At 45.9% G+C, this 14269-nt stretch overlaps 5 protein-coding genes across 5 annotated transcripts; 1 reads left to right on the plus strand and 4 right to left on the minus strand.

The window, feature by feature from the left end:
* Nucleotides 1-1027: 1027 nt before the first annotated feature.
* On the minus strand, nucleotides 1028-1555 carry DFL_001218 (uncharacterized protein; the record flags this gene model as incomplete). Its single annotated transcript, XM_067629803.1, has 1 exon — nucleotides 1028-1555. The coding sequence occupies one exon, from the start codon at nucleotides 1553-1555 to the stop codon at nucleotides 1028-1030; it is 528 nt and encodes a 175-aa protein (XP_067495787.1).
* Nucleotides 1556-3353: 1798 nt separating this feature from the next.
* On the minus strand, nucleotides 3354-4025 carry DFL_001219 (uncharacterized protein; the record flags this gene model as incomplete). The annotated part of the gene is made up of 2 exons (XM_067629804.1): nucleotides 3354-3528; nucleotides 3613-4025. 2 exons carry the CDS (start codon nucleotides 4023-4025, stop codon nucleotides 3354-3356), a joined length of 588 nt encoding a protein of 195 aa, XP_067495788.1.
* A 1626-nt stretch (nucleotides 4026-5651) lies between these two features.
* Nucleotides 5652-6776, minus strand: DFL_001220 (uncharacterized protein; the record flags this gene model as incomplete). The annotated part of the gene is made up of 1 exon (XM_067629806.1): nucleotides 5652-6776. One exon carries the CDS (start codon nucleotides 6774-6776, stop codon nucleotides 5652-5654), a length of 1125 nt encoding a protein of 374 aa, XP_067495789.1.
* Nucleotides 6777-7688: 912 nt separating this feature from the next.
* Nucleotides 7689-9616, minus strand: DFL_001221 (uncharacterized protein; the record flags this gene model as incomplete). Its single annotated transcript, XM_067629807.1, has 5 exons — nucleotides 7689-7940; nucleotides 8075-8376; nucleotides 8749-9013; nucleotides 9079-9339; nucleotides 9407-9616. 5 exons carry the CDS (start codon nucleotides 9614-9616, stop codon nucleotides 7689-7691), a joined length of 1290 nt encoding a protein of 429 aa, XP_067495790.1.
* Nucleotides 9617-10049: 433 nt separating this feature from the next.
* On the plus strand, nucleotides 10050-12389 carry DFL_001222 (uncharacterized protein; the record flags this gene model as incomplete). Its single annotated transcript, XM_067629808.1, has 5 exons — nucleotides 10050-10250; nucleotides 10326-10414; nucleotides 10523-10550; nucleotides 10602-11108; nucleotides 11172-12389. The coding sequence occupies 5 exons, from the start codon at nucleotides 10050-10052 to the stop codon at nucleotides 12387-12389; spliced, it is 2043 nt and encodes a 680-aa protein (XP_067495791.1).
* Between the last annotated feature and the right edge of the window lie 1880 nt (nucleotides 12390-14269).

Consider the following 14269-nt stretch of genomic DNA (forward strand, 5'->3'; position numbering starts at 1 on the left):
GATGATGAAGGTGTGTTTTTGATGGATGAGATTGGTTAATTTGGTGATGAGCACACTATACGCATTGAGGAAGAGAAGGATCAAGACAAATGGATACCGTCACACTTGGTGTATTCAACGTATGGGGCAGCTCTAGGGTAGACTTGGTGTTAAAACACCTCCACGGCTCCCTGTAGTGCAGGAATATCACCAATCCAATCCCAAGGGTTATTGCGGTGGTATCGCAAAATATTGATCTGGGGGAACTAGTCCGCAATAGCTTAATCGGAGAAGCCATTCTTGATATCTTGTCTTGATCTTGCTAATGAAGGGCCCAGATAGTCGACTATCAAAAGTGGATCGAAAGATTCAAAAGTGTTAGCCTTCCGGACTTCAAAACTTCCACGGCACGAGTGGAGAATTTATGGTTGCTTCATGCATGATAGTATTAAGTTTGCCTCCAGGCACTCCATCTGGGTAACCGAGTGGTTTGATATGCAATCTTGGGGGTTAGTAGCCAGGGAGTGTGCTTCCTACCGTACTTACCACTCAAGCTCTCAACCGAAAAGATCTTGAGATCGAGCTTTAAGCTTAATTGCTAACACTTGGGCTTTTCTAGAAAGTTGTGCAAAGGCAAACCAAAGTGGTCAATTACCAATAAATCGTGCGTGCTTACGCTTGGTTATAATACATAGAACGGTATCAAACGCTATAAAACGCCCCCGAACACAAACACATCGAATTCCCAGATGGATGTCTTGAAAGGATGCTCGAGATACGGCGAGGTACTTATACTAATGGAGTAGGTTGTCGATTCCAGATATGGCTGCAGCCCTCCATTGTTCCGATAAATTTAAAAGTGATATCGTTGTGCTGAAATATTTCCATTAAGACTCGATAGGCGGATTGAGGTTTCGCAGTCCTCTCGGATTATGATCTTGGATTACGGCTAGCCACCGCTCCAAGAATATCTTATCGATCTATCTGTCTTCGAATTTCTTTGAACCCACGATATTTCCAAACGTCATGAAGTGGACCATATGGATGTTCAGATGATCCCCTTCTGTACTAACAGCAATGCGGTGGCCGGGATCATGATACACATCAACCCAAATCCAATCGCAATTCCAATCGTCCACTTCATCCCTCTATAGTACTGTCGATCCAACTCTTCGTCCTCCTTCCTCTGAGCTTCGATCTCCCTCGCCAACTGTTCCTCCTCAATGACCACCGGATTCTTTTTATCCTTCGTTACAATAGTCAACAGCTGACTTAACCTCAACTCCAAATCCGCCTTCAACTCCTTCTTCTCGTATAACGTAAGATTATTTATCGACGAAGCAATCGAATCTGTTGATGCAGCAGCATTATTAAACGCTGGATTTGCGAACGCGGCGGAATCCGGGGTACCGGTGTTACTGTTATTGGTTGTCGATTCTTCGGATTGGATGTAGAGGTTTAAGTGTTCGAGCTTTCTTCGGATGTCAGAGATTTCCATCAATTCGCGGAAATAGCGTTTTTCGTCTGGAACGATGAAGGGCGCCGATTCGGCGGTGTCTGTGGTGTTTGCGGCCATGGCTTTTGAGGATCGTTGTGGGAGGGTGCGCGGCTTATATCGTTTGGTTCTATCTCGATAAAGTGGCGGTAGAGTGGCAACTGTAGCTCCGGGGAAGAAATCCGAACAAATTGCGACAAATAGGCTAACGCACTCGGACAAAGAAACGAACTCCCGATTCCAGTACCGATAGCGCCGCTATGGTATGTGAAGCATGATGTGCCCGCGGTAGCACGAGGGTGGAGCAGGAGGAAGACGAAGTAGAATCAAAGAGCCGCAAAGGAATGGTTTTGTAGGGAGTGTGGTGAGGAAGGGGTGCCTTTAAAGGCAACCATGTGGAGCTTTGTGTCCGCGACTAACTAGCCCCGGAATAGAACATGCAGGGCAGGAATCATTGCTATTTGTTCGTTTCCCTCGCCTGTGTGGAACAAAAGCCTGGGGGTTAGTTGCTTGTAAATGTGTCACCGGTCGGACGAAAGCCAAGGATACGATACTTCCTCTCTGGTTCTTGATACCGCTTCTGGGCATGGTTCATGGGGGTGTTTACGTATTAATTTTGCGGAGGGAGTGGATTTAAACGCTGAGGGTTCAGTGATTCTTTGGTGGATTCATGAAGCTTCGAAGGTCGAGTGACCGGGAAGTAGCCAAATTTGTGCTTGCTGCGGTCGGTATTCGGGACAGTTTCACCCAAACAAGGTGCCCTGGCCCCGCTTTGGGCCCTCAAGACAGTCCAAGCCGGGCAGTGCAAAACTTATCACTACACAGGCGGGATCATGCAAGCGCAATTTTTCCAAAATTAGCTATCGATCAGAGCTTCGAGAACAAATATTGTCGCGAACATGGACGATAGATGAGGAATTGTTTCAGAATTATAGGACTACGGGTTGTGATCTCTCTTCTTTGGCTTCGAAAACGTGCTTTTGAATGGTTTATAGGATATTCGAAAGTCTGCCTTTTGGGTCTGCCTTTTCCTCGCCTCGGAGTTATATGAAGCTCTGGATAAAGGAATATATCATGCCAGCTTCCTAGCCAGCTACCCTAGCCCAAGTGTTAGACCCCAACACAACGATGCGAGGGCACTTGTTATATCGAGCCATAGAGAGCGCTGCAAGCAAATACTTTGAAGGATTGGTTAGACTAAAAATCCAAGTATTTGCAAGTAGATTTTAAAGATTTTCCAACAGCGGAGTTGGCCGTTGACCTATTCTGCAGAGGGATTAAAATTCTTGAATGGGAGCGTTGCAGTTCGTCGCGGACTTGAGGACCAACGGAAAGGGCAAGGTATTTGTACGAGTCGCACACCAGTCAATGCATAGTCCTCTTCCTTGCGTGTGTATAACTTTCTGCCGAAGCTTAAAGCTCTGCGAGGTCGAGCTCACGGTCTTTATTAATTCGAACGGTCTACTGAATTACACGTCCAAGGGATAGGTTAGAAGTATAGCAGCTATAGGGCTGATTAAATATTAAATCGCAGTTGCATTCTCCATCAAAAAATAGCATTAAAATTTATACGCCAAAGGCTCCAAGCGCTACAATCCGCTCTTCTGGAAGAATGGCCCTAGACCCAGAATATATATACAAACAAAATAAATGAACTCCAATATCACCATAACATCCACACCCCACCCTCATCCCACTTAACCACCTAAGTACGCCTCTTCTTCTTCATCATCGACCCAATAATAATAATCACCACAACAATAAACAAAATAACAATACAAGCAATACCCTTCCTCCTATCCTTCGGGGTAAGCGTATAATTCGCCAGCGTGAGAACTCGATTTCTATCTTGTGTTTCATGGTCATACGTTAATGGCGTCTAATTAATTAGATTTACCGTCATAGCTTGTGCTTGGTGGAAGGCGTATGAATTAGGATCTTGAAGGTCTTGGATTCGCTGCATTAGTGCTCCCTTGCGGAGATAGAGTTTGCGGATGGAATCTTGGAGAGAGTTTATGATTGTGGGGTCTTCGCTGGGGTTGTTCAAGCGGTGACTGTGAGAATGGGGGTTATGTTAGTAATAGGATATACTGGGGATATGTTGGATTCTATCCATTCGCAGCTGGGGTATTCCATACTTTAACTCGGTCGTTTCATTCTGAATCTGTGCCTCAACATCTAAATATTCCCTCCTCGTAGCCAATAAATCCGGCGAATCATTCGGTCCATATCGTGTATACGCCGGCACCGGCTCCTGCGGCGACTGTCCATCATAATCGTTATACGGATTCTGTTGCGCATATGTATTCTGTGTATATGAATTTTGTGCATATGGACTTGGAGAAACCGATGGATTCGGCGCATTTGGAGATGTATTATGCTGTGCTTCAACTTCATATGTTCCTGAAGCAGGCGGAGGAACTGGTGTCGATTGGGAGAAATAGGGATTGTTGCTTTGGAGAGGACGAGATTGGGGCATTTGGGCGGCACCGGCGCCGGGATGGGAGGGCGCATTGCCTGTTGTGCCGAATGTGTGTTGTATTGGTGGCATTTTGAGGTTGAGCGCTGTGGGCCCACTTTGAGTCGGATGCTGTCCAAAGGCAAAAACCGTTGAGGAAAATTAAATTTAAAATAGAACTGTGCGGATGGAATTCTTTGAGATCGTGATATCGATATTCCGTGTGTCTTTGGTGCAAGGATAGCTTATTAGTGTTAACTTGGTGGACTCTGAACAGCGACGTATTCAATGCACAAGACATCTTTGAATTCAAATAACGATATGTTGGCCCATCGCGATTCTTATATAATAGCCGTTCCACCTGTACAGCCGTCTAGGATTCGGGTTCGCACGACCGTGGTCATGAGCGCTAGGAACTTAGGTAGTAAAGGCTCCACAGTCCGTGTAGATCCATTAACACCTCAAAGTCCTCAAGCTTGTGTGGGAAATAGAATAGAAGAGTAGACTAGGCATGTGGGACCACCCGACCATCCATTCGCCTAAACTTGTTCCTGGTATACGAGCTTGACGAAATGGCTGGTTTGGTCATGGGTATGGCCACTGCAACGTGCTATAGCTGGAGGGATTAACAGGCTGGATTGATTTCTAAATACTTTATGGATAAGTCAACGGCCTACGATCGGATGTTCGAGTGAGGTTTCCCGGTAGTTGCTGCCCGTCCGAATCGTTGGTAGCCTGTAGGGCGGTGCACAGCGCAGGTGGTTGATTTGGCGGGGCAAACGTTGGTTTGTGTTCCTAGGCAGTCGTGTCGTGCGGTCGCTACTGCTTCAGGCCACCGGGAAGGGTCGCCTGCCTAGTCGTTTTAAAGGCGAGGTCCTCAAAATAAACTATCAGATAGGCGAAGCGGGTTCTGGCAGGGAACTCGTCTGAGCTTGCATGCTATTGGGACATTTCGACGACTACAAAGGGGATTTTGGTAAAGTTGAGGCGAATAAGAGGGTGGTTTCAGACGTCGAGTCGAGGCGGGTGCAGAATTGACGTTTCCGAGCCACTACTTCCTGCTATGGCACTTCTGGATTACACATCCCGACAGTCCTTTGAGTTTAAACATGGATGGATCGCGCGTGGGAATTTTCTATAATTCATTCTTGGCAACAGTCGCCGAATATATTTAGTCGAAGTTATCGATGCGGTTGGAGTCGGTAGAATGATTGCTCCGACGGAGGTAATTAAGTAGCTGCTGAAGTACTTAGGCTATTACTTAACATCAGACATTACCAAGTCTTGTAATGTAGCTGTGATTTGGGTTTGGATGCATACACAATACCAGCTGTGCGGTCTCGGCACCTCTGTTGCAAATATCTCGAAATGAGTGAAGAAGTTTCTTGGAGGAACTGCGGTTTGATAGCTCGATAATTGACATTCCTGGCTACCCCTGTCGTCTGTAGTTATATTCTATTTCTTCTGACCAATCAAAGACTAGTTATGAAGCACGTGAGTGAATTTCCTGCAGGAATCAGTTTCCAACGTATAATCAAGATCTCGAGATTCAATGCTCTAGAAGCTTAGCGCTCTATTTTTATAACATTTATGTAAGAATACCGATCCGATATACGCCAAATTACTAGTCGATATCCCAACCTTGATCCGAAAACGCACACGACCCACCTGCCATTACCAAAAAACTTCCAGAAACCTTCGGGCCTGTGTCGTCGTCTCCTAAGCCTCAACTTCTACCCATGGACCCGCATCCCCCATCTCCAACTGTCTTCTCTTCTCGTCGGCACTTAAACCTTCCACATTCTTGTAACCTCCCTTCCCGAACATCCCTGGTAAATCCCCATCGACAACCTCGTCTAAAACATCCCTCCCACCATAGCAATTCGTCGTTCTCTGTGTTTGTGCCGGCATGATCTTAATCGCAACGTTGTACAGGCTCACTAAAACACTTCCTAAATTCACCACATATGCCCTATACCCCTGTTCCGGATAATGCGCCGAAGTGTACTTATTCGAATAAGAAATCATGCCCGTCATCGTCTTATAAACCTGTGGAACAACCCACATGGATATCTTGCGAGCATCGAGAATCCATGTTACTCCCAACTTTGGATTCGACAGTTGTTCTTGAGTCGCTGATCCCGGTGGTGGATTGTAACGAAGTACCCGTTCTCTTAATGTCTTTTCGTTGTTCAGGATTCGTCGGATTATCAATGGTGTCATGTATTCCTCGTGGTAACTATTTGGGAGTAATTCATAGTGAACCGGATGGCCGGATTTATCCACGCCGTAGAATCCTTGGAAGAACCATTTATGTATGAATTCCTCCTTTTCCTCGGGATGTGTGAAATTGGCGTACATGTCATCCATATCTTTATGTTCGAACAACTTCCAGCACTCGTCGTCCCCAGACCGCCATTTTTGAGTGGCAATAACCCGTTCCAAAGATTTCGAAATAATAAGGGATAAGTCGGTGCGGAACTGCTTAAGTTCTTCGTCGCGCCATTCCGCAAGTAAGAAGCGAAGTAGATAAGTCGGATGCTGCTGGAACGGGGCAAGTGGAATTGCTAGGGGAGTGGATGACAGTGTAGACCGGAATGTAGACAATGCAGTTGGATGTTTTGAAAGAAATTGCTGAGACCGTGATTTTAAGTCGGCCTCTGGGAGGGATGTTATTGCGCCGACTATGGCAGCATCCCAAGCGACATAATCGATTTCAGGGTCGGAATTCGAAGCAGGCGCGTTTGCAGCTGGTGTCGGCGTGTCTTCGGGTTCCACAACTGGAGGGTCCGCAGGAGTAACCTCAGCAGGTGTGGTCTCTGGTTTTTCACCGGTCGACTCCATTTTCCGACCGCTATATCGTCTTACGAAGACGCGGAGTAATGTTAATTTAATGTTCTACAGAGCACAAAAGCTGGGGCTGACTTTTATAAATTTATGGCCTAATTCAGGGGATGTGGTTGGGGAGTTTATACCACACGCAACACATGGTCCACATGTCCTCTCGAGTTCTCATGACGATCAAACCTTCACTCCCCAACTATCTTGAAGGTCGTACCATTTCATGGATTTACTCCAAAAGGGATTTGTTTCCAGTAATACTAGTTCCCTTCCAAGTATTATCATCGTCTATCGAACGTGTGGTGTTTTAGAACAAAAAAAAAAAAAAAACCGCTAACCTGCCAACCCAAAATTCGGCAAAAAAGATGATTTCATTGAGGATCGAACTCAAGACCTCGACCGTGTTAAGGTCGCGTGATAACCAACTACACCATGAAACCTTCTGATTTGATGAAAGCTCATTCAAGTTATCATACATAATCTTCGAAGATAATACAATAGTCTGTTGAAAACTTCACACAGTTGCACCGTATGTGGATGAGACTTCGTCCATAAATTTAGATTTATATAGAATACTGTATCGAGAGTCTACTAGGATTGCATGCATTTATTGGAAGCTCCTAGCTCTAGAGTTTATATCTAGGTCAATATTTTTAGTAGGTATCAACTCAGCTCGGTGCATTTGGCGAGTACTGTCAGTAGCATCTAGTCTTGTGTAGTAGCATCATGGTGTATACATGCATGCATGGTGGCGATGGTCTAGATCAATTATTGATACATGCGTAATACGTCTATACTATAATATGTACATGAAAATATATTAAAGAAATTAAGAAAACTAATGAACGCTCGTATCGTTGGCCAATTATAATTTCTATACTAACCGTCCCATCCGGATGAACCCTCCTAGCTAGACTAGGCCTTTTGATCCGGATCCTCTAATTTCTTCTGACTGTCGACGCTCGTGCCTTCTTGCGGCTTGAGTATACTCCTCCATTCCAGCGTCGCTGCCCCAATAACGGCAAGACAGGTAACCACCAACCCAACCTGAAATACTCTCCTCAACGCCTCATTATATGCAACGAGCACAGTCTCCCTGAGCCCCTCATCCAATCCATTCAAAAGGGTCGTAGCTCCTCCCTCCGTAATCAACGTTTTATCAATTCCCTGTACCCCACTTAACCGGTTCACCAGTTGATTCCCAAGTACATTCCCCCCACTGCCACAAAAATCGCCGCCCCCAACAGCTGACCAAAGAACATAAGTGCTATCCCAATCGGTGCATCTTGTTTCGGTAGTACCGTCTGTGCCGCTAGGTTTGGTACTTGGAAGCATAGCCCCATACCGAGACCGTATACTACTTGGTAGCCGATCCATTGGCCTGGTCCGCTGTTGGTTTGGAGAGTTGTTAGGAGGCCGCCGCCAACTGACATAATACAAGATCCGACGATCGCGAAGGGGGTGTAGTATCCTATTCGTGGGGTTACGGCACCACCAATTATTGAACCGACCACCATCGATAACATGAAGGGAAGGATGCGGATGCCGGAGTCGACGGCGGAGACTCCTTTGATTGTTTGGAACCAGAGTGGGAGGAAATAGACTATTTTCCCGAAATTAGCAAGGAAGAGAAAAGTTGTGTTAATATGGATGCCTTCAACTTACCGTAAATATACATGCTAGATCCGATGCATAATGTCTGCCAGAAACCCGATACGACACTTCTTTGTTTGAAAATGCGAACAGGTAATGTTGCAGTTTTTGGGAAGAGTATTTGCACAGCGGCGAACGCGATATGAAGAACCGACATGAGGACCAGTAAAGTTATAATACGCCCATCACTCCACTAAAGTCTTGTTAGTAAATTTTCTGAGCTCGAAAAGTATATCGGTCATGATACTTGCCTCGTATTTTTGCCCACCCCATTGCATCGCTAACACAAGACAGACTACCCCGGGAACTAACATCGTAGTACCTATGGCATCTAGCTGAAGCAGTTTCTCCGCCCATGAATGCTTCATAGTATCCTGTTCCGGGATATGAAGCCAAAAGAATATCACAATAAGTGATACGCCGCCGAGGGGAAGGTTGATATAAAAGCACCACCTCCATGATACGTGTGAGGTAAACGCTCCACCAACTATTGGCCCGACAATTGAAGCCAACCCGAAGAGAGCGCCAAATAAACCCTGTAGTTGCGGACGTTTGTGAAGCGGGACTGTGTGTACTATGCATACGACCTAGTGATATCAATAAATTAGCTTACTTATATCCAAGTACGTGGAAAGGTTTGGAAAAGACTTACGGTCCCTGCGAATATCCCAGCAGCCCCAATTCCAGATATTGCTCTTCCAAAAATAAAACTGCCCGAATTTGGTGCTGCTCCACAAAGTGCAGATCCGACTTCGAAGAGTAAGATGTTGCCGAGAAGGACGGCTTTTACCGAGTATAGAGTGTAGACTTTTCCGAGCAGTAGTTGGAAAGCGCAGCATGTTAATAAATATGCGCTTCCGTACCAACCGACGTCAGTTATGGAGTTGAATTCGTCTGTTATTTGGGGTATTGCCTAGGTTAGAACATCAAGTATTAGTAAATAAATCTTTCGATCATATAGCAAGTTCTTGATAGCATACCGTCGAAATGATAGTTCTATCCAACGCTACAAGAAACATGCTCAAAAACACCGAAATAAAGACAAGAATGGTCTTTGCTTTCGACTGTTTTTGCTGAGGCTTAACATCAACTTTGTCAAGTTTTTCGTCTGCAAGGTTTGCACTTAGATTCGTCGTATCCGTTAAAGTCGAATTGGAGGTTTGGGAAGCTGGAGGCTTTTCGGACGCCATTGCGAATATAGTCCCAAAGGAACTTCAGAATTAATGGTATAGCAGCTGTGACGGAGTGGACTATATTTCGACCAAACGGTTTACTGTAATAATTAAGAGCGGTATGGGTAACCGGAAACTGTATATATGTACGCTGAAGATTTTAAGGATTTCGTAGCGGATAGGTTTTTATAGATATTTCAGCAAAGGATCCAACTCCCTGGACAGTTTTATCCATATTTGCCTTTATACATTTCTCACCCCTCGGGTTTTAGTGAAGCCCGCTCAACATCTCGAACCCAAACTTTAACCACATCTTCAGCGTCGGGAAATAGAAAACCCCGAAAGTCTTGGCAGCGCTCCTCGAACGCCCGACATGCACGACAACTTCATAGAAAAACCATAATCCAAGATTCATAAACGGATTGTAAGCCTCAAAAAATATCCGAAAACCATGTCGACATCAGAAGCACCCAGCGCGGCCGTGAAACCCCACCGGATACTCGCCTGCGTGCTCTGTCAACAGCGTAAAGTTAAGTGCGACCGCAAATTCCCATGTTCGCATTGTAGGCGAGTTGGCGCACAGTGTGTCCCTGCAGGGCTTGTGCAACGCCAGCGGCGTCGCAGGTTTCCCGAACGGGAGCTGTTAGATCGGGTTCGTTATTATGAGGGTCTTTTGAGACAACATGATATTAAATTTGAGCCTTTGCATGGAAATCCCGTGGAACAGATGCATACGCCTCAGACTAACCATGCTTCTCCAAGTGAAGAGGGCGATGGGTCTCCGGATGCTAAAGGGACTGCTGGAGGTAAACCGAGGTATGTATATTGTTATTCTATTAAAGTTACACACTACACTCTATTGTCAAATCTTTTACTTCCAACTTGTGAATGGAAACTAATATCGCGACTGTCCCATGCATACAGCAATATTTGGCGTGCCATGGGACAAAGTGTAGGTACCCACTCTATACTTTCCTAAAATCCCGACCCCTAACCCGAATAGTCACTAGAAGAAAGTTCCGAAGAGGAAGAAAACAACGAGGGCCTCTTCCAAGAAGGAGGAGACGTTCACGGCGGCGTCATCAGAAAAGCATGGGATTACATGTACGAAATCGAAAGTAACGACCCACTACTCTTCGGCTCCCTCAACCCAAACATCGATATCTCAACATTGCACCCCACCCAAGCCCATATCTTCAAACTTTGGCAAATATATCTCGAACATGTGGATCCTATGCTAAAGGTAACGCATGCTCCAACATTACAAACACGGATTATTGATGCCGTTGGAGATTTATCGGGCGTTAGTCCTGCATTGGAGGCTTTGCTTTTTAGCATCTATTGTGTGGCGATATCCAGTCTTACTGAAGAGGAATGTCCGGTACTATTTGGATTCTCGAAGAATGATCTTTCGAGGAGTTATCAGTTCCCTTGTCGGCAGGCTCTCTTGAAATGCGAGTTTTTGAGGACGACTGATCGTGATTGTCTGACGGCACTGTTTCTCTACTTGGTTAGTTTATATTGAAATCAAGATACATATTTACGGCTCGAAACCCTAACATCTTGGTTATAGGTGTCTGTCAAGCCCGAAACAGATCCACGATCCCTATCCTCCTTGCTCGCAGTCGCTATTCGCGCAGCACAGAGAATGGGCATCCATAACGAGTCAACGTACGCCAAACACTCGACCCTAGAGGCCGAAATGCGTCGAAGACTATGGTGGTCACTCGTAATGCTTGACCACCGTGTCTGCGAAACAGTCGATCACAAAACCACCTTACTCTCTCCGATATGGGACTGCAAGCCCCCCAGTAACACCAACGATTTCGAAATCCAACCGGAAATGAAAACGCCTCCGACAATTCATAACAGGCCGACCGAGGCTCTCTTTGCGGTTGTTCGCAGTGAGATCGCAGATTTTATACGATATAGCTCGTTTCAGCTGGAGTTTACGAACGCTCATTTGCACAAAATGATTAAAGAAATACCGAGCACCTCACTTCCAAACGGCGGTGAAGTATCAACGCTTGAAAAGATCATTGAAGATAAATATCTAGCGTTCTGTAACCCAGAAATTCCGACACAGTTCATAACAATCTGGATGGCTCGCGGGTCTATCGCAAAAAACCATCTTGTCGAGCACTACGCAAAATACTCGGTCGCAGAACAACAATCAGACCTCCACCGAAGCACTGCGGTCTCCTACGCCCTCACAATGCTCGAATGCGATACAAAGCTCATGAGCTCCCCATCAATCAAGTGTTATCGGTGGTTCGTTAACTTCTACTTCCCATTCCCGGCATATATCCACATCCTTCAAAATTTAAAAAAGAGGCCAGGAGAACGTCACGCTGAAAAGGCCTGGGAAGTAATGAGCGAGAACTACGAAGCGAGAATGAACGGCGCGATGAAATTACATGGACCATTACTCGTTCTTTTCTCAAGTATTGTCTTACAGGCATGGGAGGCGAGGGAAAAGTTGATCAGGGGAGAAAGTAGATCTCCGGAGCCGCTACCTAAAATCCTTGTGGGTATTCGAGAAAAGATAGCCCACATGACTACTAACTTTGGAAAAAGTGGGGGTGCCGAGCAAGTTGATAGAATTGGGACGATGAATATAGACGACCTTCTGCCGCCGACAGCGGGAAATGTTAACAGTGCTATCCTTGGAGGGTCCATGGGTATTGGGATCCCGGGATATGACGGACAGGAAGGAACGATAGATATTCAAACGGGTGACTTTGATTGGACATTATTGGATTGGAATTCAACAGACGTGAGAAGTTTGTGAGGTATATCTTGTCATTTAGCGCTACAGCGTGATATTTATAAATTTACCGCGATAGAAAACGTATTAATAGATCTAGACGCATATTGAAGGGTAGTAAATAAACGTATATCAGCCTATGTCTCCAGTCACGCAGATTAATCAATTGGAAATTTCAATGTAATAATTAAATGAAATGGAAGTATGATTCTCAAAGAACAGCCAGGAATTGGACAGACCTATATGTTCAGTTTTCTGTATACATGTTCTAGGTACAAAACCAATAGCATGGTTATTCATGCCCATGGGCGCTCTGTGCCCTATGCATCCATCGAACCATAGGTCTCCATACCCTAAGCAGCCAAAAAAAACTGCCTATCTTTCCTCATGGCTTATCAGGATCTGTACGCGATCTTCGACGCACCACCTACTAAGATCCCAGCCAATCACAACCCGCAAACCCTCCAAGAACTTCCAAAAAAGGCAAACCCACAATTTTTAAAAAAATTACAACAATGGAAACCCGCGTTGCAACACCTATTTTATCAAGAAATAGAGAATTTTGCAGTTATACTTGGTATGTATTATACTCTAGCCCCCCTGTGTAAGTTTGTACCCACTTGATAGAATGGCTTTTCCAATGCTAGCATTGCTGTTGATATACCATTCATCCGCCTCGAGACCCCGTTCATTTAATCCAGCTCCCACCAACGAATCGAATCAACAACAAAATGTGGGACTCAGCGAGCTTAACACTTCTACATGTTGGCCTGGTAGGCCAGACTGTCCTTGCGCAGGACTCTGATGTTACCCACCGCTTTAACCACTCAAGGCTTGGAGTTACAGCCACTGTAACTGAGACTACGTGGGTTTATCCCGTAGTTACGTTCTACGGGGCATAGGAAAGACAGCGTGGTCTAGATCGATGTTTTCTATGGAGTCTATGGCTACAGGTAATTTACTCTGATGGCAAGCTTGACCGCCTTTTAACTCTCCGCTGGGCTAGGGGATTCTATAAAAACCCCAACAGCCCTCTATTGCACAATGACAGAGGTTACTGTATCCTCGGAGAAATTACAACTGGCCTGTTTCTGCATAACGAAGCCTAAACTGCTCAGACCTCTTCATTGGATTAGGGGTCCACCGTAACCACACTACCACCACCACCAACGTCCTTTACAAGCCACACCCCCAGAGGACACTCCGCAACTTCTCCTTCACTTTCCCCAATACCCCCTTCACCTCCCCTGCCTCCTTCCTCAATCCGTCCGCTTCCTTACGACGCGCTTGGACATACCACAGGGGGATATCCCGCCTGGGTGCCCCTCTTCATGACCATTCGCAGCGTCTTGGACAAAAAATTCTCCCACTCCCCTCCCAAGGCATCAACAACCAAGCCCGCAACAAGCTCCGACTTCACTGGTGCGCATTGCACTTTCAGGTAGGGGGTAACAACTTCCCTAACTTCACCATACATGTTCCTCCTCTTATCTGTAAACCCCATTCCGAATGTTGCGTACTCAAGCAAGGAAGTGGGGGATATTCTGGAACATCAGCCCCCGTGGTATCAAGGTTAAGGCATCAAGAGAAACCGTCCCCGACACTTCAGGAACGACGGATCTCTCGGTCATCTTTAACCTCGAACACCACGTCGCCAAATTTTCCTTCCCCTGTGCTCTTTTCGTTCCAGTCGGTGTCGTCCAGGATGTCATATCCTCGCTGTGCATACTTGTCGCAACAGCGGGCTACTTTAGCGGTCATGGCTTGGGTTTTGTAGCCCCTCCGCTCTACAAATGTCCTCTGGGGGAATTGTAATCATACATGTTGAAGAGATGGGTCGCGTAGAAGTCTGAAAGGGTCGCATGCATTGGGGGTCCCTGGGTAACGATCAGCTGGACTTGTCG

Source organism: Arthrobotrys flagrans (assembly GCF_004000055.1).
Source record: "Arthrobotrys flagrans strain CBS H-5679 chromosome Unknown unitig_15, whole genome shotgun sequence".
NCBI classification, from domain to species: domain Eukaryota; kingdom Fungi; phylum Ascomycota; class Orbiliomycetes; order Orbiliales; family Orbiliaceae; genus Arthrobotrys; species Arthrobotrys flagrans.